General features: G+C 42.0%; 1 protein-coding gene across 2 annotated transcripts in view; it reads right to left on the bottom strand.

Moving 5' to 3' along the window:
• Positions 1-23,170, bottom strand: part of TRIM55 (tripartite motif containing 55) — a 64,859-nt gene that overhangs the window by 18,915 nt on the left and 22,774 nt on the right. The window contains exons 4-11 of one of the 2 annotated variants that reach the window (XM_054497529.2): positions 22,045-22,210; positions 20,017-20,112; positions 7,329-7,562; positions 6,968-6,990; positions 6,741-6,865; positions 4,584-4,834; positions 2,806-3,093; positions 1,429-1,516 (exon numbers count right to left, since the gene is read on the bottom strand). In XM_054497529.2, coding sequence (XP_054353504.2) covers positions 1,429-1,516; positions 2,806-3,093; positions 4,584-4,834; positions 6,741-6,865; positions 6,968-6,990; positions 7,329-7,562; positions 20,017-20,112; positions 22,045-22,210 — 1,271 coding nt within the window. The remainder of the gene's footprint in view (positions 1-1,428; positions 1,517-2,805; positions 3,094-4,583; positions 4,835-6,740; positions 6,866-6,967; positions 6,991-7,328; positions 7,563-20,016; positions 20,113-22,044; positions 22,211-23,170) is intronic. The other variant, XM_063668818.1, reaches the window with a different exon arrangement.

Raw genomic sequence — 23,170 nt, 5'->3', positions numbered from 1 at the left:
ACACTCCCTCTGCAGCCTCAGAGAAGCAATACAAGACATATATGTAGTGACAAAGCCCCAAACCCGAATTCTCAGAATGTAAACAGAACCCTTCAGACAATTATTCAGATCCACAATTAGGTCCTGGTTCCAATAAAGCATGGAGTTTTTTCTCTCACCATTCACCCCTCTGAGTCCATGGCCAATACATCCTCCCACTCCTTTTTACCACAGATAACGTCTGAAGGAGTTGGGCAGCTGAGCAGACTGTAAGGACACTCAGGACACTCTAAGGTGCACAGGTTTCCAGCTGACTATTGGACATTGTGGGCAGGTCCTGCTCACACACAGTTCCAGACAAGGCAGAGACCAATGGAGACACCACCGCCATTGCTGAGCAGATGGCTAATGAGGCAGAAAGTCTATGAAGGGAGCTTCTAGAAGAGTCAGTGTCAACCCAGGGAAAAGTCAGTGAGCCAGAAATAGCCGAGGCCTTTCAGCACCATTGACCCTGAACTGCCTTTGAGCTACAGGCACAAGGAGCTGGGTCTCAGGCCCAGCAGGGTCATTTACACAAAAGTACATGGAAGTTGGAATCTTTAAATATTATTAATTAAACTGAGAACTTTCAAAAGGGTATTAAAGGATTATGATGTCAGTCCTCAAGCAAACCTCATAACAGCAATCAAGCAAAGGCTTGGCTATGAGAATGGTGACTTGGAAATAATATACATGGACTGCTTGATGACTTTATGGCTTAGTTCTTTGGTTCTAATTCCTAATAGCTGGTAAGTGCACATTGATCCTCTGGCTGTTAATTCATTCAGGTCTCACGTGGCTGCAATCCCCCAGATATTTCTTCAGTCAGGGCATCTTTCTCTCAGGGACCTCCTCTCCCAGGAGAAACTCTGTAGAGTCTGAAGGTTCAAAGAGAACCCACCTGCTCACCTGCATAGGAACTGCCTAGAACAGCATCCCACCAGGATTCACTTGGCCACCTCCTGGGCATCTCTGGTGTAAGCAGATGAAATGCTTCTACTTAATCTATGGAAACCTGCATTTTCCTGCAGGAGTCCTTTGCCGCTCCTTTCTCTACAAGCAGTAAGTCCTCACCGCATTATGGACACTTGAAACTGGCCTCCCCTAATGACCATTCCGGAGGGTTTGCTTCTCCTGGATTACTGAATAATTGCCCATGGAGTCACTGTTCTCAGTTAAGGTTCCCCTCCATGCAGGAATAGATAATGGAGCAATTCTCCTCAGGAAGAGGTCTTGAAGCGATTGCATTGTGGGAGCTTGAGGCCTCCAGTATAATCTGAGAACAATGTTCTTTTGGGAGGACTGAGCCTCAAGATTTGGGGAGAAATTAATCTCTGGGCCTACAGAAGAGGAACATTATGGAAGAAACTATGTGAGATGTTAGTCAAGGGAAAAAAAAATATTTCCTACCCATTAAAGTAAAAATCAAGCACTGAATCTGACTCCAGATGTAGTGAAGTATAAGAAAAGCCAAAAGCACTAGGCAGATTACTAACTCCTGTGAGAAAACAAGAAGAAAGCTTCACTGATATTATCACAAATAATTATATTCAACATTATTTCAACGGACTTTTCATTCTGGCTTGAGCCCTACTACGTGCTCTTCATGGGGTAGTGCGCTACCGTTTTCAGAAAACAGCCCCTCCGCACACAGCTTCTACTACCATGTATAAGAATTGCCATATATTTTCTAGAAATAATCAGTCTACTGCATCTTTTACCTAAAAACCACCTCAAAAGATTTCTTCACACCAAACATTTATTTTTGTCATTTTATCTGTGAAAATAAACATCCAACCCCAAAGCATGTTACTTTTAATTTTCCAAAATCATTTCCTTTTACTACCTCATGGAATTGAAGTCTACTTGAGCAGATACAATCAAAATAATAAGTCATTTTCTGATTTTTGAGAACATGTTGTTTGTGGTTCATAATCCATCACCTGATGACCCAGGAGCATGGAACTGGAGAGTGCTTTCCGGCAGCCTCTTGCCTGGGCAACACTCACACCTTACACATCATTTAAGAATGCTCATGAGTATGGAGTCACCATGAACATTCTTCCTTGTGAAGAAATTGTAAAAGATTTCTTCTGTGGACTCTTCGAGACATGCAAACATCTAACCAAGTGTTAGGGGAAAGACATGGACTTCAAATTCATTATGTAAAGAAAGAGTCTCTTGAAAAAAATCTCTATGGAGGAGCACCTGTGCTTTTCCACTCCCAGGAGCACATGCTTAGGAAGCACAGGTTTAGTCAAGCCAAGACTGTCTCTGTCTAGCTGTAGCCAGCACACTCCAAGAATCCATGAATCAGAGGTTATTCTCCAGAACAGACTTAAAACTCAAGTGTGCTCCTTGGGGGTTTCTGGGAATGACACAAAAGCAGGGGATTAGTCTTTAGAAGCCCAAGGAGGACACAGGGAAGGCTGAGCAAGGGCAAGTGGCCACTGGTAAGGAGGACTAGGGACACAGCCAGTCACTGCAGATGAAGCAGCGCTCAGTAGCATGCCTAAGGGCCAGGCTCACTTGCGCCCCTCCCCTGGGAAGCCAGGTGTGAGGTCACCATGCACCAGCAGAGTGAACTCAAATTTGTTTTGTTTTATGTTTTCTTTTATATAGAGCTCAAAACAAGCCAACATTGGGGGATGAATTGTTTCTGTACTTTTCCCCTGGCTGAGGTTTCTCTCTGCCCCTTTGAAAACCCTTTTTCTTCTTGCTGTGGCCTGTTCCAGTGGGACCCTAGGGGGCACGGGAAAGCATAGACACAAGTGCATCATCACTAACCTGAGAAGTAGCTGCAGGTGCACTAGTTTCCTTACCACTCATAGCTGCCCTCTCACTCGTTGCAGCTGCTGCCACTTCTGCCTTCTGTACATTCGAATCCTCAGAACCTGGAGGCCCTATTTGCCCCAGACCTTCGCTCCCTGGGGTGCAAGGTGGGTTGGTGGTGGCTTTCCGGGTTTGGCCTTTATACCAACTAGGGTAAAACAAGGGATCCGCAGTTTCCGCTGCTGCAGGGACTGGAGTTTCAGACTCTGTGGTCTGCTCAGAGTCAGTGGGTACAACCTCCCCCTTAATCAGAACAGATAAATTCAAAAGTTAAAAAAAAAAAAAAAAGAAGAAGAAGAAGAAGAAAAAGCAGTTGATTTTAGCTCCCTTTGGGTTTGAACACTGCGCGCTCCCTGCATGCAGTGCCTTGGTGGCCGTTTTAGTTCCCTTTGGGTTTGAACACTGCGCGCTCCCTGCATGCAGTGCCTTGGTGGCCGTTTTAGTTCATCCCACCCTCCAGAAGTGCTAAGGGCAGAATGGTGACCACAGTGTCCCTCTGTCCAGCATCTGGATGTGTGCCCTCTTCTTTTCTGAGCTTGTCTTTCACTCATTGGGAGCCCAGGTAGGCAGAAAGCAGAAACCTCAGTGAATGTTGGTTATAAAATACCAGATATGGGAAAAGGGTCAAACTATTGACTAGAATAATTTGTTGGCATTATACGTGAGTCCCAAAAACCTCGTTATAAAAAACAAAAATTAATCTTATTGATCAAATCCAACCCTCACTTAGTTACTATATCTCTTTCAATTTTAGTACAACTGAAATACTCAGAATTTAAAAATTCTAGACTATAAATGGCATTTTAGCCTGGTTTCCTGTGGAGACAGAGCATAGAAATACAATTCCACCTCTGAGATCCCCCTCTGGAATTTTGTTTCAATCCACTTCAAAAGCAGTTGCAGAAGCAGGACTCCTCTCTGATGAGTCTGCACTGCCTGCAAACTCAAAAGGTTGGGATCCTGTCTGCTGAAGTATCATGGAGTCTGCACGAAGGCTTGAAAACTGGACGGTGACATATTAGAAACATGAGGTCAACCAATTAGGTGCAACATCTGGGGTGAGCTTATTTCCTAAGATATGTTTTAAACAATTCTGTCAACACACAATCTCATCAAATGACAAATCTATAGAAAATCAGGCTTCATTGTTTGCTCACTGAAGGAAAAATACATAAGTTGTATTTCAGGGTAAGCAACAGGAACATAAACTAGTGTAGTTTTTCTATTTACCCCCTCAATTATCTACAGAAAATTCAAAGTTCTGAAAGTATAATCACTTTTATTTCTTACTCTATATGCTATTTATTTCTCATCCTATACCCTACATCTACGTTCACTAAGTAACAAAGAGCAGACCCAGTCCCCATGATATCAGCTCTCTATGAATTAACATGACACACAGACATGGACACACACACACACACACACACACACACACACACACACACACAATTTCTAGACAAAGATTGCCTTTGATTTGAGGGCATTACTTCGATTTAAGGGAAAGTTGTATTAAATTTTGTTAACTAACAATAACAACAAAGAACCTGTTGAATCACCAAGAGGACTTTTCTCCCCGACATGGGGACTGTCCTGAAATCTTTTATCTACCATATACAAACGTCTGGCATATAGTTATCTTTTTCTTAAGGCAGAATAGGGTAAATTGTTTAGGCTATTCAGTAAGGAGACACGCCCACGTGCCCTGTAGAAAGAGACTCAGGAGGGGTTACCTGTGTCACAGGGGCATCCGCAGCAGGTGGCAGGGCTGGAGGTGGCTCTGGAGAGGAAACTGGAAGTGCCCCAGGGGCAGCCTGCAGCTCCACCTGAGAGAGCTCTGAAGCTTTTTCTGGGCTTTCATCTTCTCCTGGAAACTCTGTTTGAACATTTTCTACCTCTTCCACTTCTGCTGCTTCTCCTCCCACTTCTCCTTCTCCTTCTCTTTTTCCTTCTCCGCCTTCTTCTTCTTCTTCATCTTCATCTTCTGGTAAGGTAAGGTAAGGTATCTTGTAAATTTTTATAACTATCCCTGCAGCCATGGACACAGTTAATGGCCAGTGCTTATAGCCCTAGTTAAGGTCAAGGCTGGGGAGTTTTTCTCTGACAGACACTTGACAATGGTCCAAGTGTCCCTTGCCGAGGCTTTGTGCTTCTAGTGGAATGTGGACTCGACAAATGTGAAGGAACCATCCCTATCCTCCTTGTTCTCCTCCCCAGTACAAAGTCTTCACCCCTGCTGTGCATCATGCCCTTCACCTTCCAGAGCCCGTCCACAGTTTTATTACAGTCTGCCACATCTGCAAGCTCCTGGAGGCCTGGGATTGTCACTTATTTATCTCTGTCAGATTAAATGGAAGTGCAACTGTCTTCCCTATCTCAGAAAACATACAAAGTCCTTTTGTCATTTTAGCTTTCTACCTCCGTTGTTCAGTGAATATTGACTTTTCCCATAATTAATGTCATGACTTATTTATTTATTTATTTATTTATTTATTTATTATTTTTTGAGACAGAGTCTCACTCTGTCACCCAGGCTGGAGTGCAGTGGTGCAATCTCGGCTCACTGGAACCTCCACTTCCTGGGTTCAAGTGATTCTCTTGCCTCAGTCTCTGGAGTAGCTGGGATTACAGGCATACGCCACCATGCCCGGCTAATTTTTTTGTGTTTTTAGTAGAGATGGGGTTTCACCATGTTGGCCAGGCTGGTCTCAAACTCCTGGCCTTAAGTGATCCACCCGCCTTGGCCTCCCAAAGTGCTGGAATGCCGTGACTCTTTTCCTGACTCACTGATCTTAATATTCCCTCAGGCAACATTAAGGACAGGCAATATTAAGCGATTTTTTAAAAAAAGATACATCCTAAAGATTTGCCTTTAAAATTTTGTCTGTGGATGTTGGTGCAGCCTCATAGCATTACTAGTGGTCTAGTGGTCTAGCTGAGGGGTGTAATCATCTAGGCGGGCTAGCATGAGTCAAGGTGATCAAAGTTTTGGTCAGCTCCAAGATTATTTTCCACTTTTCAATTATTTAATCAGGATAAAATTTCAGAAATGGGACTTCTGGGCCAAAAGGTAGGAATGTGGTTATAGCTCAGGGAGTATAACTAATCACACAGACCCAGGTTTATGTTCAGGTTGTGACTTATTCTATGAGTTGTTACTGTTCTTGTCCTCTAAAATTTGATTAAGTTGATGTGCTGCAATATCTATCCCACATGCCTCCTATGTATTGTTTTTATCTCATCTTTAACCTTGCTCCTGCTGACGCTTTACATTATTTTGGCTAACACTGTGCATAGGATTGAAGTTGAGATATCATCATTATCAATTATGAAGCATTTGCTTATCCAGAGTCAAATACCCAACCTGACATTAAAATAGGCACCAGGCTGGGCATGGTGGCTCACTTCTATAATCCCAGCACTTTGGGAGGCCGAGGCAGGTGGATCCCCTGAGGTCAGAAGTTCGAGACCAGCCTGGCCAAAATGGCGAAACCCTACCTCTCTAATAATTCAAAAATTAGCCGGGTGTGGTGGCAGGTGCCTGTAATCCCAGCTACTCAGGAGGCTGAGGCGGAAGAATTGCTTGAACCCAGGAGGTGGAGGTTGCAGTGAGCCAAGATTGCGCCATTGCACTCTAGGCTGGGCGACAGAGTGAGAGTCCATAAAAAAAAAAAAAAAAAAAAAAGCACCATATATGCAAAGCTAAATAAACACTGTCAACAAACGACGTGATCCTGTAATGAAATAGAGCTTCACATTGGATATGATCCTTGTAAAGTTGTCGACATTGATTCTGGAGGTGATTCTGAATCCCGCTTTCCTCCCACCCAACTCTTCAGCAGCTTTCACACACCTGCAACTTCGGCCAAATGGTCAAAAGAATAACAAACCTCTGTAAAAGTCAATTTCACGTATTATCTTTTCTTCTCTATTGAGGTTGACTGTGAAGTGGTTCATGTTCTCATAGCCATGTTCTATTTTCTCCATCTGAAATGCCTTTGATGCTTCCGAGATTCTGCAACAAAGACAAGTTGCCACTTTCTGTCACTGTTTAAAATTGGATAGCCTTGGGTAAAGGGGAAAATATGCATTTTTACATAAAATAAAAAGTTCTTACTTTTGTAGCAGGGTTTTGGCATTCTGTGAAAGCAAACAAAAGATAGTCTTACTTAAATTATTTCCATAAAAGACAGTGGTAAGACAATTATTTCCTTTGTTGACTCTGAGAATCTCATAGCTTAGTTTCTAAATGTCATAAATAACTGCTGTCTTATAACAGAACCCTATTAGATTTAAGCAGTATCATAGACATGCTTTTTAAGTTGTTTAAATAGATTAATATATAAGCATATGGGGTTTATATTTTAGTTGGTAAAATAAATAAAAACTGAAATGTACATAAAATAATAAAAATGTGATAACTAATTTTCCAGCACCTACCTTTTGGGTTGTTACCTTGGTGCCAAAAAGAGACTTACCTGAAGAAACACTGCCATTTCTGGCTCATCCATAAACTGAATTCCTGACTCAACCAACTTTGAGACGTTCTCCAAATGATCAGAATACTTTTTGATCAGAGCACGGACATGTTCCAGTTTCTCCTCTTGGGTTCGGGTAATGACTTGGGTCATTTCACTCTTCCTCTCCTCCAAAATGCCATACAGGTAATCAAACTTCTCACAAAGCTCTTGTTTCTGTTTTCTGCAACATTCCTATTAGTTGGGTTAGCTAATGTTAGAAAGTATTTGAAACAAAGTCGATTTGGAGAAATCACCTAGTTTTCCTGGGCAAGAAGAACATTTACTTATGTAGGATATTTTTTCTTTTCCCTGAAGATGTCCATTTAGGTATGGATACCCACTATGTTGGTGCTTTGGAAATTCCATTTTTAACAAATTTGATATTTAGACTATCTAAAACTCAATTAAACTGGCTACATGAATCAATGGTTTTCTAATCTTCTGTTCTTTATAAATGGAGAATTTCATAGAAATAAAGAATGATTTTCTTTTATATTATATTTGGGTTACATAGGTTTTAGGTTATATTTTGCTTTGGAGTGTGTGTGCATGTGTGTGTACACAAGGAAAATGCTATGATACTTCCTAGTTTGTACTTTAAAGTCTCTTTCTGCTCCACCTATACCAATATTGTCCTAGTTTCAGTCCTCCTATATAGATTTTGTAGCTTCCCAAGGGCCTCTGCAGCTAGGATTCCCTCCTCCCAGCCAACTCACACACTGCAATCAAGTTAATTTTCTCAGAGTATAGTTCTAATCATGTTTTTTTGTTCTTTCCGTTCTTTCTTTTTTGAGATAGAGTCTAGCTCTGTTGTCCACGCTAGAGTACAGTGGTGTGATCTTGGCTCATTGAAACCTCCGCCTCCCAGGTTCAGGCAATTCTCCTGCCTCAGCATCCTGAGTAGCTAGAATTACAGGCACCTGCCACCACACCCAGCTAATTTTTGAATTTTTAGTAGAGATGGGGTTTCACCACATTGGCCAGGCCAGTCTTGAACTCCTGACCTAAAGTGATCCGCCCACCTCAGCCTCCCAAAGTGCTGGGATTACAGGCGTGAGCCACCGTGCCCGGCCTTAATCATGTTTTTTTCTATGACTCCCCCCCATTACACAAAGAATAACACTGAAACTTCCTAACTAGCTTTCAAGACCCCTCCACGATCTGGTTCCAATTTCTCTCATAACATTCTACTATCCTCTATTGTATAGCCTGAATTCCAGCAAAAATAAACCACTCACTTTCTTTGTTCATGCTTTCCCTTCTGTCTACAATGTTCTTCCCCAAGTCACCACTGCAAACTCTAAGCAATCTCAAAGACATTGTCAGACTACCACTTCTTCCATAAAGTGTCCCTTGATGTTTATGGCTGAATGCAACTTTTAACTTTCTGAAATCTCATAATAGTTACCATTGATAGCATATATCTGTATCTACCAGATCCTCTATTTATCCAATACTGCCTAAGAATGGGAAATACTGCATCCGGTCTATGCTCTTGGAGAGAAAGGCTGTGTTGGAAGTCTGGCTTGCACATTTGTGTTGTGTGGCTGAAGTATCTCCAGTACCATCCAGATCCCTTTACTCTGGGCCCATCTTTAAATCATAATTAATTATCCAGTTCATCTAGTCATTGGCCTTTTAGTTTTTCAGTCCCTGGTAAGCTTGGTGTGCATGTATGCCAATCTCCTTGGACTTGACCATCTGTGGGTCCAGGGCCTTTATAGCTGAGAGCAGGCTGTGAGCCATAATGATCTAACCTAGCTCTCCCGCACAGTGAGAGCTTCTTGGGAATCCAGCAAATTTATTTCTGACATCTCTGACCATTCTATAGCCTTTATTACATATTCTTTCATCTTGGTAAACATTGAAGTGTTTTATGTCATGTATTGCTTCCTTCCTTTATGTGAATTTCTTAAATATCTAAACTATATATTTTTTTGAGGGTAGAATCTGGGTCTGCCTAGGACACAGAGCACCTTGGATAGTAGCTGTTCAGTAAATATCTGTTGAATAGATTTTGTGGGTTTTTTTTTTTTTTGAGATGGAGTCATGCTCTGTCGCCCACGCTGGAGTGCAATGGCATGATCTCGGCTCACTGCCACCTCCACCTCCTGGATTCAAGTGACTCTCCTGCCTCAGGCTCATGAGTAGCTGGGATTACAGGCACACGCCACCTTGCCTTGCTAATTTTTGTATTTTTAGTAAAGACGGGGTTTCACCATATTGGTCAGGCTGGTCTCAAACTCCTGACCTCATGATCCACCCGCCTCAGTCTCCCAAAATGCTGGGATTACAGGTGTGAGCCACCAATCCTGGCAGAATAGATTTTTTTTAAATGTGTTTCATTTCCTCTCAATTTCTCTACTATTCTCAGTATGGAGTCGGGGAGAATGACCTAAACCAAATTGTTGATTATGAAGATACTCTGCAAATGTACAAGAAATACATCCCTTACTCCATTGCCTTCCTTGGAACACAGTCAGTTCTCATCACAGTTCCTAACCAAATTATAACGCATGGAGATCCAGTGGTGCCAACTATTTTAACAGTAAATGCCTTACCACTGTCATCCACACATTCATTCATGGATTTAACAAACAATGCATGTCATTTGTGTCAAGACTCTGGGGATCCAAAAAAGAATTAACATAGTTCCTATTCTCAAGGAGCTCACAGTTCACTGAGAAAGACTATAGACCAATAATGTAATTCAATATGGTAGGCTGAATAATGTAAATATTTTAGAGATTTATACCAGATGCTTTAGAAGCATTTATGGAATCTTTGTCCAACCCTTTGTGTAGGTGGAGGAACTTTGAGGGGAGCCAGAAATGTTGACTCAGGAAGAGTTTCTTAGAGGAATTAGTGCTTGAGCTTGACCTTAAGGAGGAATAGGAGTAAAGGAGGTTGGGGAGGGGAGGAAAATGCTTGAAGTCCTAGCAGTTGTCAAAGTAATGGAACAAGGGCCCATGCAGCATGTCAAGATGTGGAAATTGCCTGGCTTGACAAATTTCCACTCATTTCCAGCCCTTTAGCTTGAGAGTCAGACTGTTCAACCAGGCCTAGAAACTGAAACCTATTAGTAGCTTTCCAATCAAACTCTCTTTCACTGTATTATCTTTTGTTCCAACCTTCAGGCAACCAGGTGCCCACTGTACACATGAAATAAGCCTCTCTGATATTTAGAAGCTCTACTGTGATCATATAATGGTTTCCAGCTTGTTTCTCCCAAATGAGTTGTGCACTTGAAACATTTATAATATAATGAGTATTATATTAAGATGTAATACAGGTAGAAAGTCTTTGATTCACAAAAATTTTTTCCTATGTGATTTAATATGTGGAACATTCAAGTTTATGGCAGCCAAGTCATTTACCATGAGACAGATGTGAAGTCATGTGTAATCTAGTGTACTCTCTCAAGTCAAATAAAGATTAAATCACTTATTTTGACCATATAATTTTTTTGGCAGTTTAAATGGAATAACTAATTTCATTCCTATATTACTTCCAATTCCAAGCATTATTTTATTTCTTTTTTCTTAAATAACTTATATTGAATGTCAGTAAAATTACTATCATTTGTTTATACTTTATAGTGCAGGCAATGCTACCCCATATGTGGTCTATGCTTTATTAAAATTATTATATCATTAAATACTTTGTAAAGTGCTTATAATACTACCTGGCATATATTGGTACTGGATCAGTGTCTATTAAATTTAGGTCCAAATTCCTTAATCTGAATTATTCAGTTGTGGAATTTTGAAGCTGCATGGAATATTAGAAGTAACCTACTCCAAATCAATCATGTCACTCATGTGGAAACTGAAACCCAGCAGAGCTGTCACTTTCTCAAGGCCATCCGACCATTTATTATGGGTGCCTGGCCTACAGTCAAGGTCTTTGAACTCCTGGGTCATTGCTATTCTCACCACACCCAGCTGGGCCCATATTTTAAGTAACTTTAAAAAATTATATGAAGTGCTTGTAAATGGAATATATGCCTTTTAACCAATATACTGGCCAGGCGCAGTGGCTCACACCTATAATCCTAGCACTTTGGGAGGCCGAGGCAGGAGGTGGAGGCTGCAGTGAGCCGAGATCACACCATTGTGCTCCAGCCTGGGTGACAGAGTGAGACTCCACCTCCAAAAGAGGAAAAAAAAAAAAACAAACCCAAATTCACTATGCTTAAGGTAGGTTTTTTAAAGGCAAGGCATCTTAAATTGTTTCAGAATTATATTCACTAGTTCTTTCAACAAAATTCACCAACTACTCACTTTGTACCTGGCATTGTGTGATCTAATAACCTGCCATAATTTTCCATTGTTCTGGAGAATAATGAAGAAAAAAAAGTATCATAAATGATAAATGTAAAATTATTATATTTTCTAATTCCTAATGGAAAAAACATTTTTCTCTTGTTTAATTAGCTTTTAATATAATTCTATGCAAAAAAATGGTAAGAGTTAGATAAATCTGTTTCTGAAACGGCAAAAATACATGCCTCTTCCTTAGAATTATGAAATTGGAACTTACAGACTTTTAGAAATTAACTCAAAATGTTCAGGTTAACCTAATATCATATTCAAATGTGAAATACTCCATGAAATGAAGTCTCCTATTTTTTCACACTCTTTGAGGTAGAACCCACACACAAGAGACTAACTTTGGTGCCCCCTAATCTTTCTTGGCTTCAAGACCATCAAAGTGCTGTGAAAGTCAGGGAACAATAAGCACCTCAGGTTATCAATTTGCCCTCTAAGCTGATGAGGGAACAGATATGTGCCATGAAAAAAAAAAAAATGTTCTCAGAGGCCACCTAGCTACTGACAGTGATGACTCTGAATTTCAGTACCTACTGTGCCTTTGTTAATGTGAATCTGCAACACTTTCAGCAGTGACTTTCTAGCAGCCTGAAAAATGGAATAGGAAAAAATGTGGACTTTTGCATTGTGAAAACGTCTGCAGACAGAACACTTTAAAGGACTGTTGTTACCCACAAAAGCATGACAGCAACCATATTTGTCTCTTCTCCACAAAAACTTCCTCATCTCAAAGATTGCTCCTTGCTTTTAGCATACTTTTTCATTTACTTGAGTAAAAAGGTATGTATCTTTAAGACCAATTCGGAGCCATATACCTCCCCTCTTCTCTGGACAGTAACTCAATCAAGATATACACTTTTTGAGCTTTCGAGTTTATCTTTTCAAATAGTCTCCATTTTCATCCTTTTGATGTCTGTGGTTCCTACATCCTCTGTGTGTGTGCACCTGTGTGAGTGTGCTTAGCAATTGAAGTATACCTCCACCATAAATGAAGTAGGTATTGGACTCCGGGCATACTCTGATGCAAAGCCTCTGGCTGCTGCACAGCCTTCCTCCTGGGTCTGCTAGGACAGTTATATTTCTTGGCTTCTTGGGAGAACCAAATTAAAGTTGTCTATAATATTTTAATGAAAATAAAATTCATCCCATCTCTAGGGAGAATGCAGTATGGATGCAATATACCAAAAGGGGATGATTTTATAAAATGAAGATCATCCTTCCCATATTGAAACGGTAAGATGATGATGGGTGGGATATTTGTTTCTAACCAATGCCAACATTTCTGGATGTAGAGAAAAAAAATCAAATGGTCATTTGGTTGTTTCCTTAGAAGTGAGTAGGTAACATTTACCATTGATCTAAAGCCATTGTTGAACTGTCGCCATCATGGAAATGTTAAAATTGGCAAACTCCAATTTCTAGCCACCTTTATATTTTAGTAGTAATAAGAAAAACAAAATATGCAACTGCAAAGAGAACCTTTCATGGAAAGAAAAATCAACAATAGATGACCTTACATTAAAAGAGAAGACAGCCTTCCAAGCAAAGCACCACCATACCACTGTTTTAAATGGCTAGATTTTTATTGGTTCACTTTTCTCTCAGGTAATTATCACTCTCTAAAATGATCTTGTTGTTCATTTGATTACTGCCTAACTCCTCTATTAGAATAAAAAATGCCTGTGAACAGAACCTTTTATGTTTAGCTCACCACTAGTTCCCAGCATTATGTGTACAGAACATGGCACACAATGCACTCTTGAGAAATATAGATTGAAAGAAAGAATGAATGAATGAATAACATGTGACTTGCATCTAGAAATATTCAGCCTTCATGCAAAAGCTTCAATTTTGTTCTGTTCCAAAGAAATAGGTATTTAAGTGGATATTCCAAGCTTCTGCTTCATTCAGTGTTAAAAAAAAACAAAAAAAACCCCAAAACCAAGAAACAGTAAAATATAGCTATGCAACCTTTGGGAAACCATTGAACCTCAGGACAGTTGTTAGTATGTTTGTATTTGTACAGTGAAAGATTGAATTATATAATTGCTAAAGTCCCTTCTGACTCTACAGTTCCAAGACTCTCTAATTTCAGGTAAATGTGACGAAGTTTCAGAGAGTCATTAGGCTATGATGTGCCTCCCTCTGTTCCTGGCAAGTCTTGTGTCATCGACAGCATTAAGATATACATTACATGTCCTAGCCCTGAAAGCTCAGCACTAGCTTGCACATGTGCCATGGCCACAATAGGAAAAAAACCTAAGGCAACAATGACCACTGCTCTTACCATGTAAGGAACACAGCTCTGTGACCAAAATAGAGCTGAAGATAAGCTCTTAGACCCACCACTTGTCACTGAGCAACTGTGGCTTGATTAGGCCCATTCATATCTCCACCACATTCCTCCAACATTCATCGAGACATACTTGTTAGAGCTATACCTTCATTTGAAATAAGGAACTTCAAAATTCCCTTCAATAAGCAAACAGGATTTCCTGCCACCAACCCTCCAAAAAAGAAAAAAAAAGCAGCCTGTAGATTAACAATACTAAAAAAAGAACTGCATTAAAGTAAGAAGTTCCAAGAAAATCAAATCCAGCCTTTCATTCATAAAGCTCCAGTTACAAGCACTTGGAGAAGTCCCATGAGTACAGACTAGGGTGTCCCTAGAAAGGGGACAGATAAACTACAGAGACACCAACTTTTGGGCACCCAGGCTGGGATTCAGCCCTCCATCAGCTGGCCCCTTTGTGTAGTGCTCAGCAAACAACTCCATTCAGTGGCCGTGGATCTCGGGTCTTCCAAACTCAGGCTGTTTTCTACTACTTTATGTTGCCGCTCCATGTTCAAAGGATAATTATGCCATAATTTGAGGGATTTCTAACACTTACTCTTGGGATTCTTGGCATTTTGGTTCTTCTGGGCTAGGCCAGATCATTTAGAATCTTCTTGAGTAGACGGTATGAGGGCTGAGGGCCAGGTGGGCCTGTTCTGACTGGAGCCCCATGGTTCAGCGAAAGCCACTTGTCAGACTGAGCAGATGTTTATCTCACTCTGGTCTGCTGTGGGTAGTCACCATGTTTCCCAGAAGAGGCTCAGTCTCCCTTGGTTGTCAATATTTCCAGTTGCCACAAAGCCTCTTAGATAAAGAACGGAAGTCATGTCTAGCTCCATTCATTCTCAACGTGTCCCTCTAGAGGGAGTTTCTCAGTCCTGCCATCACAATTAACTAGGACCTGATAGTCTTCTGACACCATTTAAAAGATGCTCCAGAATCTCTAGAGGTTCCTATTGGATCACATCATCAGAATAAGTGTGTGCTTTCCAAGCTGACTCTGAGGCTGTAAGGTGACATTTACCAAGCCCCTGCCATGTACCTCTTATTTCAACTTTGTCATCATGACAATGCTGTGAAGAAGGTATTATCATCCCCACTGTAACGCTGAGGAAGCCGAGGGACAGGAAGCTTAAGTAACGTGCCCAATGTCGTGTAATTAAGCAACAGAACTAAAACTCAAACTCTGAAATCTGTTCTTTTAAACATATGTGATATTGCCTTTAAAATTCTGGCATGCTATTTAAACAATTCTAATTATATTCATACTTCATATTTGTAATGGCATGGACAATGTCTCAGAGACTAGAAAAGGTCATTTTGGGTAAAATCACTGTTTTGGAAATACAATGAATTTGTTATCACTGCAAAATCATTGGAGGGTTTTATTCAAGTTGTCCTTTTTCAGAGATTGGAAATGCTCAATATCAAATATTTATTATTTACTTGGAACAGTTTCCACTAGACAGGCCATACAAAACAGGGATGTTTCTAGGCCTGCCAGCCTGCCTTTGGGATGGCCAGTATTAACAGCCTGTGCCCTTAAGTATCCAGTGACATAGGATAAGTGCCATTGGTAAAGTTTACAAGAGGTAGATTATGTTCTCTAGGGATGAGGAGTGAAAGTCAAGCATGTTTCCCTGGAATCAGAGAGCTCCCCAGTGGACATTTCCATTCCTACAGGCAGCCCCCCATCCAGTTCCATTCCGTCCCAGAATATCTCCAGGCCTAGAAAGGCAAGTGAACCTTCAGATCATGCTGGGCTCATGGAACAGCCCAGAAGCCCTCCATCAACCTGCAGTCCGGAGTTCAGGGAACATCTTAGGCCAAGCCACTCTCAAGAAGCGGAGGTAAAAAGACTCACGGCTCAGTTCATTCACCATCAGCCCACAGCACGGAAGGAAAATGCCACTCCCCCTTTCAGACCACCCTTTTGCAACTATAGGCATTCTCAAATCCTTCTTCATTATCACAGTAAATTCATGTTAAGTGCAGACATTATTCTTAAAGGATAACAAGGAGTCCACAGTGTAATTTACCCTAAGCTCAGCATTGCTTCAGGGCTGGTCCTGGGACAGGTGCCTCCCCAGGCCAGTCCTGTGTGACATTACATGATTAGGACAAAATTAGACATGTGCAAGGAAGGCACAGCCACCAAAGGGCTCTGGGGCAGGTGTCAGGGCCCCAGGCGGGGAGAGGCTGTGTAATTATGGAAGGATAATACCCACCCCAGGGACTACTTCATTTCCCATCCCTAAGGAGCTCTTCACCAATCAGAAAAGAGAATTCTTTAACAACAGCTCTCCACCCCCTGGCCAGGAACCACTCATAGCTTCTCAGAAAATGTTTCTGGGCAGGTGGGAGCAAAGCCAGAAAGGGAAACGAACTCCGGGCAGAACTGGAGACACAAGAGCACTGTGGCCCTGACCCCGGTAGATAATCCACCCAGCTCTCAAGCTAGGACCATTTCACTGCAAGCCAAGGACCTGGTTTGCTCCATGTTGTCCTGCCTTGCAGGCTGGCAAGAAGCTGAGCCTCTGGGCTTTGCCCACTGATATGGAACTGGCTCTGGGAGATCACCCCAGCGATGACAGATGCACAGGGTGGCCATCTGGAAGCGCCCCTGTCCTCAGGGATGCTTCAAACAAAGGTTAATGTGTCAAGAGGGATTCATAAAGTCAGAGACCTCCATGGGGCTTTGAGATATTCTCTACATCTCCAGATGAGCCACCTAAACTGATCTGAAAGAACCATGCTCATGTGAGTCATATTCACTCATTCTTTATTTTGCTGGTTATTAAAAATGTCAGACTTACTTTATAAAAATGTGAATACAGGAATATATAAGGGAGGCAGTGAAAATCACCTGCAGTCCCACTATTCACAGCCCTTAAACTTTTGGTGTTTTTCATTCCTAATTTCTCCCCATGAATGTATAGGAGGCTACACGTAAATATCCACAGTCATGGGTTGCTTAACTAGTATGTTCTGAGAAGTGCATCCTTACGTAGTTCCATTGTGTGAGCATCACAGAATGTACTTACACAAACCTACATGGCAGAGCCTACTGCCCATTTAGGTTGTATAGCACAATCTATTGCTCCTAGGCCACAAACCTGTACAGCATGCTACAGTACTGAATACTATGGGAAAATGTAACACATGGTATTTGTGCATCTAAGCATATCTAAACATAGAAAAGGCACAGTAAAAATATGATATTATAATCTTATGAGACCTCCATCATATATGCAGTTCATCATTGACCAAAATGTTACATGGTGCACGATTGTACTTTCTATACTGTTATATATGAACATACATCTTAAACAATAAATAAGAACGTATACTTGCCATGTTTTTTCATCTTATAAAAACAGGTATGAAAGAAATGAAAGAAATGAAAATAAACAGGTAAAAGGATGGATTTTTAAGACTCCTGATAATTTGCAGCCTCATCGTAAGTCCTGCAGGGAATGATTACATACCCTCCCCTAGCCACCTGTGAAAATACTTATTAGAAAAGTGTGTCATGTTCAATGAATTGTATTGCCAATAAGAATGGGGGTAATGATCCTGCCCTTCCCTGCCAGGACGTTCTTCCTTACATCTGCACTAATCCCTTCTGCTGATTTAACTTCAAACCTGTTCCTTCTTGTCATTTCGGTGAATAAAAACAGCACTTCCTACCATGCCCCTGATCGGCTTCTATGAAGAAAACCTATTGTCAAATCTCTGCGGCCCACTCAGCGTCCTCTGATGCTGGCTAAAGGGAGCCCCAGTCATTTGCATTTGCTCAAGAATCAAATTGCTCAAGGCCCAGATGGACCCCCCCAGGACTCTTCTCCTGTGCATTCTCCAGCTTCTCCATCCCAGACAGAAAGCCTGTTCCTTCCAACAGACATCTCCAGTAAAGCCCTGAGATTACCTCGCTCACCCACAAGCAACATGTTCCTATTTATAAACTCAAGACTCAGCTTGGTACTACCCTGGAGTGCTGATTCACGGTGTTATGACCGAATTGTATTTTGCCTTTACTGTAAATAAGTACAAAGAAAAAAGTTTGTACTGTCTGTTTCCTAATCTCTTTCGGCTCTTCACCAAGAGAAAACTTTCCTTCTATAAATGGATCCCAGACTGATCATGGATCTTTTCAGGAATATGAGTGTGGAGAAGAAACGAGATTGATTTTAATAATGTGCAAATTTAAAATGAGATAAGTATAGCTAATGTCCTAAAGCCCTCATTTAGAAAATGGCCTTTAGCTTTCAACAGAACTTGCCTTCCTAGTGATAAAATAATAAGAATAGTATTTACTGAACACTCACCACATGCCAGGCACCGTGCTAAGCATTTTGCTTCTGCTTATCTAATTATTCGTAGTAACTCTATAAGGTAGGTACCATGATTGCCCCATTTTTACAGAGGAGAAAACTGAGGAACTGAATCTCCTTGTAGCAATACGAATGGATCTTAAAAACATAATGCTGGCTGGGCGTGGTGGCTCACGCCTGTGATCCCAGCACTTTGGGAATCCGAGGCAGGCAGATCAGGACGTCAGGAGTTTCAGACAAGCCTGGCCAACAGAATGAGAGCCCACCTCTACTAAAAATACAAAAACTTAGCTGGGCTTGGTGGCGGGAGCCTGTAATGCCAGCTACTCAGGAGGCTGAGGCAGGAGAACCGCTTGAACCCGGGAGGCAGAGGTTGCAGTGAGCCAAGATCATGCCATTGCACTCCAGCCTGGGTGACAGTGTAAGACTCCATCCCAAAAAACAAACAAAAACCCCAAAAACATAATGCTTAGTTTTTTAAAAATAAGAAGCAGAATGAAAAATACCACCTAATACCATTTATAAAATTAAAAGACATGTATATAACACAATACTTATTTTATAAGAATACAAACAGAACATCAAACATGTTAGAGTGGCAATCTATGGGGAGGAGAACAAGAGTGGGAAATGAGGACAATGGGAAATAAATAGATAACAAGAGAGGCTTGCACACAGCAATGAGAACTATATGCCATGAACTGAACAGCATCATACCTCCACCCTCTGCACAGAGGTCCAACTACAAAAACAATGACCCCAAATCTTAGAGCAGGGAGACTGTAATGGACTGCTCCAGTTACAGAGCCAGGGCCTGGACTTGAACCCAGGTGTCTTGCACCTGCCCCAGAGCAGCATGGATGTAACTAGTCAGTGAATCTTCAATTCCTGAAAAGATATATGCCACATAGCTAACTCTCTTTAGGCTTCCACACTTTAAAGGCCTCCGGTAGTGACATACTTTATGTTTGATCTTGAGGGACAAGTAGATTTGCTCTATTTATTATACGGCAAGCTCAAATATGAGCTAAACAACCGGCCACTCATCTCTTCATTCAGCAAGATTTTTTTTTTTTTCTTAGTGTTGATTATGTGCCAGGCATTGGGCCAGGCAGAGGGCAAGTGGAGATGAATGAGCTCGAACTCTGGCCTCCATGAGCTCCCAGCGACTGAGCCATTCTCTAACTACAGCTAGGCAGATCTTTCTCCTCCTTATGGCCACTTCGCAGCACTGCTGTAAGAGCAGAGAAGTGCAGCTCAAACCTGCCTATGACTGTCTAAAGCACTGATGAACATTTCCTAAGACAGTTTGGATTTCCACCAAGAAAGTTTGCTGTAATAGCAACAACACTGATTTCCATGATGGGGGATTTATTTTTCTTGTAGCTAATCTTTCAAAAGGAAGAAAGAACAACACATGCAACAACAGCCCTAGTAATTGTGGTAACATCTGCCTCAGTGACTCATGTGGTAATGTCTCTTTCTGTGCAGGAGGTGAATATTTCAGAGACATATCAGGAAGGAGGCCATTCTAGAAGCAAAGAATGAAAGGTCAGAATAGGGATGTCTAGTGTGGCACTGAGGAAGTCATAAACCCCCGGGCGTTGCAGGCTTGGTTGAGACACTGTGGGAGTCACCTGACTCACCTCGATAGTTTTGCAGGTGTCTTCCAGCTGGCTGATCACTCCCTGGACTCGATCGTTGCTGCCCACGAGGATGGCGATGCCATCACTGAGCTCAGACTAATGAAGAGAAAACATGAATCCAATATCTTAGGGGTTTCCTAGTCACCTCGACTGTGAGTTGGTCATAATATTGTCTTTACAGGTTCTTAATTTAGGATCCATGCAACCCCTAAGGACTAACAGGGAGGCCTGTGGACCTCCTGATATTGCAAGCAAACCTTTGTGTATGAATCCATTTGTGCAGGGAAAGGTTTCAGTTTTCATCAGTCTTAATATTGAGATCAACATGTTCAAGCTAAAGAATTCTAAGTATTGTTTATAAATGGCATGGAGACCAATATGTGACTTCAGGGACCCAAATGGAATTATTTGCCTAGTGGAACTAAGGGTCAATTTTACTTGGGAAATGTGTATAGTAAATACTCATTTATTCAACAAATACTTATTATGGGCATAAGAATGTAGTGTATACAGACACAAACACTCACACATTAGACTAAGTCATCACAAACTTCACACCGAAACAAAGAACTAGTTCTAGGGGAGAAATGTCAACTTTGAAATTCCTTTGCTCTTTTGACTTAGGAAGAGATTCTATTGTTCCTATTCACCCCCTTCCCAAGACTGGCTGATGGAGCCACCAGGAGCACTGGAGGGGCACTTGGGAGACCCATGCACTTGGTCCAACTCTACCCCCAACTTCTCTGTGATGTTGGGCAAAACATATATTCAATTTCGACCCTAATTTTCTCACATTTAGAAGGAGAAGATTGGACCAGAACAGTGATTATAAAATATTTGAAAGCTGCAGAACCTTCTTCAAGTGAAAGCTAATATGGAGGTGAAGCTGCTTTGGCCAAACAGGAGCAAGGGTGAGGGTCCTACCAGTCTGTTCTTCTGTCCATCTCACATGAGTCTCCAGGCTCTGAAGGAAGGAGTGTGAAACAGCTACCATTCAGTTCTATCATGCTATGCTTTGGGGGAGGTGGGCAGAAGAGAAGGGGGAATAAATTGTAACTGGATTCGAAAATAAACAAATGTGGATAATTTGCAAAATCTGCTTCTTTAGGACTTAGTGGCCACTAGTTGTAATTGGTGTTGCCCAAGAGTTTTGCTTCCAAATTTGATTCCAGCACTGATCTTCACAGTAAAACACTGATCAAATGTGGAATGATGATTCTAAATGAAAGAAACTGAGAGGTGGAACTGCTCAAGTTCTCAGTGCCTGGAGTGGCTGCACCTATTGGAGTACCCAACTCCACTTTTATCTGCACCAGATGGATAAATTCTGACCTGCTTGTGAATGAAACCAGGTTGGCAGGTTGGTAATGTGTAGAGGGAGACACTATCTTTCCGTCTGCTCAGAATTAGGGGGCTATGGCTGACGCCCTGGGGCCAGGGGGCAACACCACACTCAGAGGGGCTTTTAGGCAACTGGCCCTGGTGACAGGAGGGCCAGCACAAGTCTGTGTTTTAAAGCTGTTCTGTAACTGCATGTCATTAGTGTAACCCTCCCTCACTAAGAGTGCGGGATAAAAGGCGTTGAGGAGGGCCAAAGAAACCTTTCATGGGTGGATGAAGAGAAGTATTCTGTGACTAGGGTAAAAAGCTGTCATTTTCTCATCTGTAGTCTAAACTTCACATAATCTTGAGCAGTTTGAGCTTTTGCTGGGTCCCCTAACATTGCTCATCTTCAGCAACCTCCAAAGGGCACAAAAACAGGGATCCTGCCGTTCTGCACCCCTTCCTGAACGTGGGCACCCCTGCCCTGTCTCGCCTTGCCCCCCACCGTCCAGGGAATTTGATGTGTGCCTCGTGCACAACTGTGCACATGTTTTCCTGCAGACCTTGTGTGCCCTCCAGTGTCCCATGGCCCTGCGTGGCTTGGGCTCCTCCTCCACCGCAGGGAGCCACTCACACTGGCCCCAGGAAGGGCCTGAGGTGTGGGGGTGGGGAGGGGTTGTGGGAGGGAGGGAGCAGCTCTGTTACCTTCTGTCTCTGGAACACATGAGTGAGGGGAGCCACCTGGCAGTCCTTGTGTGCACCAAACACCTTGCACAGAGAGCAGGTGGGTACTTCGCAGTTCAGACAGTAGATGTTGATGCGCTCCTCTTCATGTTCCTCGCACATGGGCTGGTCGGATTTCTTTTCTGGCCTGGGAGGAGGTAGGCAGATAAATGTCCATTGGCTCTCACTGGGGCACTCTCATCAAGGCAGAGCTGATGTTGCTGTGCCTTGCAAATTCCCTCTCGTCCCTGTATGCCCAGCAATTCTATTCCAGAAGACCCCCAGGGGCCCTTTCACGTGCTCAGAGCCCACCAAATTCAGCTTCCCTGCAGGTGTAGCAGGGGAGTGCTGGCAAATCTCTAACAACCTGCTTGGGGTAGGGACAGAGACGTGGAGATCCTGATTTGTACCATTTGCCCATTTCCATGGTGTATTTCCACATGGCCGATTTTAAGTTATTTAAGGTTTAAGAATCTGCTAGTGAAATTCCTGAAAGTTGAATATCGAACCCTGGTGAGCCATCAGGAACGTGGTCCAGCACTGTGTCTACATGCTGGAGTTTCTCAAGGGACACTTTCCCATTATGGACCAAGAACAGGAAGTTGTTGATGAACTAAAAGTCAAGTTTGCACCAGCTTTTAGGAGTAGCTAGATCGCCCCCCTCCAGCCTCTGGCCCCAGGAAAGACCCTTTTCACCTGAAGAAATGAGGATAGGTGTGGCTCACATGGAACCGAAATCTTCTGATTATTAATTCAAGTACTGGTTGGATGCAACTGTGTATGAGAGGCAAGTGTGGGTGTACCTCCTTATATAAACCCCAGGAATTCTGATATATCCTATCTAATGACTGAGGCTGCTAATAGTTTTCAGAAGTATTCAAAAAATTCAAATCCAAATCCAGAAGCTTTCTTCAAATTTCCAAACACATAGTTATTTAGCAACATCTTAGATTTGGGACTACATTTTTTTTTGTTGCTATACAGATCCAATTTTTAAAAACTACACGTTTTTATGAGCCATGAAATCAATTTAGGGAGCTATGATCTGCATTGTTAAAATAAAAATAGAATGGAATAGCAAATACTGTGAATTACATGTAGTAAGAAT

This window comes from Pongo pygmaeus, chromosome 7 (assembly GCF_028885625.2).
Source record: "Pongo pygmaeus isolate AG05252 chromosome 7, NHGRI_mPonPyg2-v2.0_pri, whole genome shotgun sequence".
Classification (NCBI taxonomy): Eukaryota; Metazoa; Chordata; class Mammalia; order Primates; family Hominidae; genus Pongo; species Pongo pygmaeus.
This window is presented reverse-complemented; position numbering and strand designations above follow the sequence as displayed.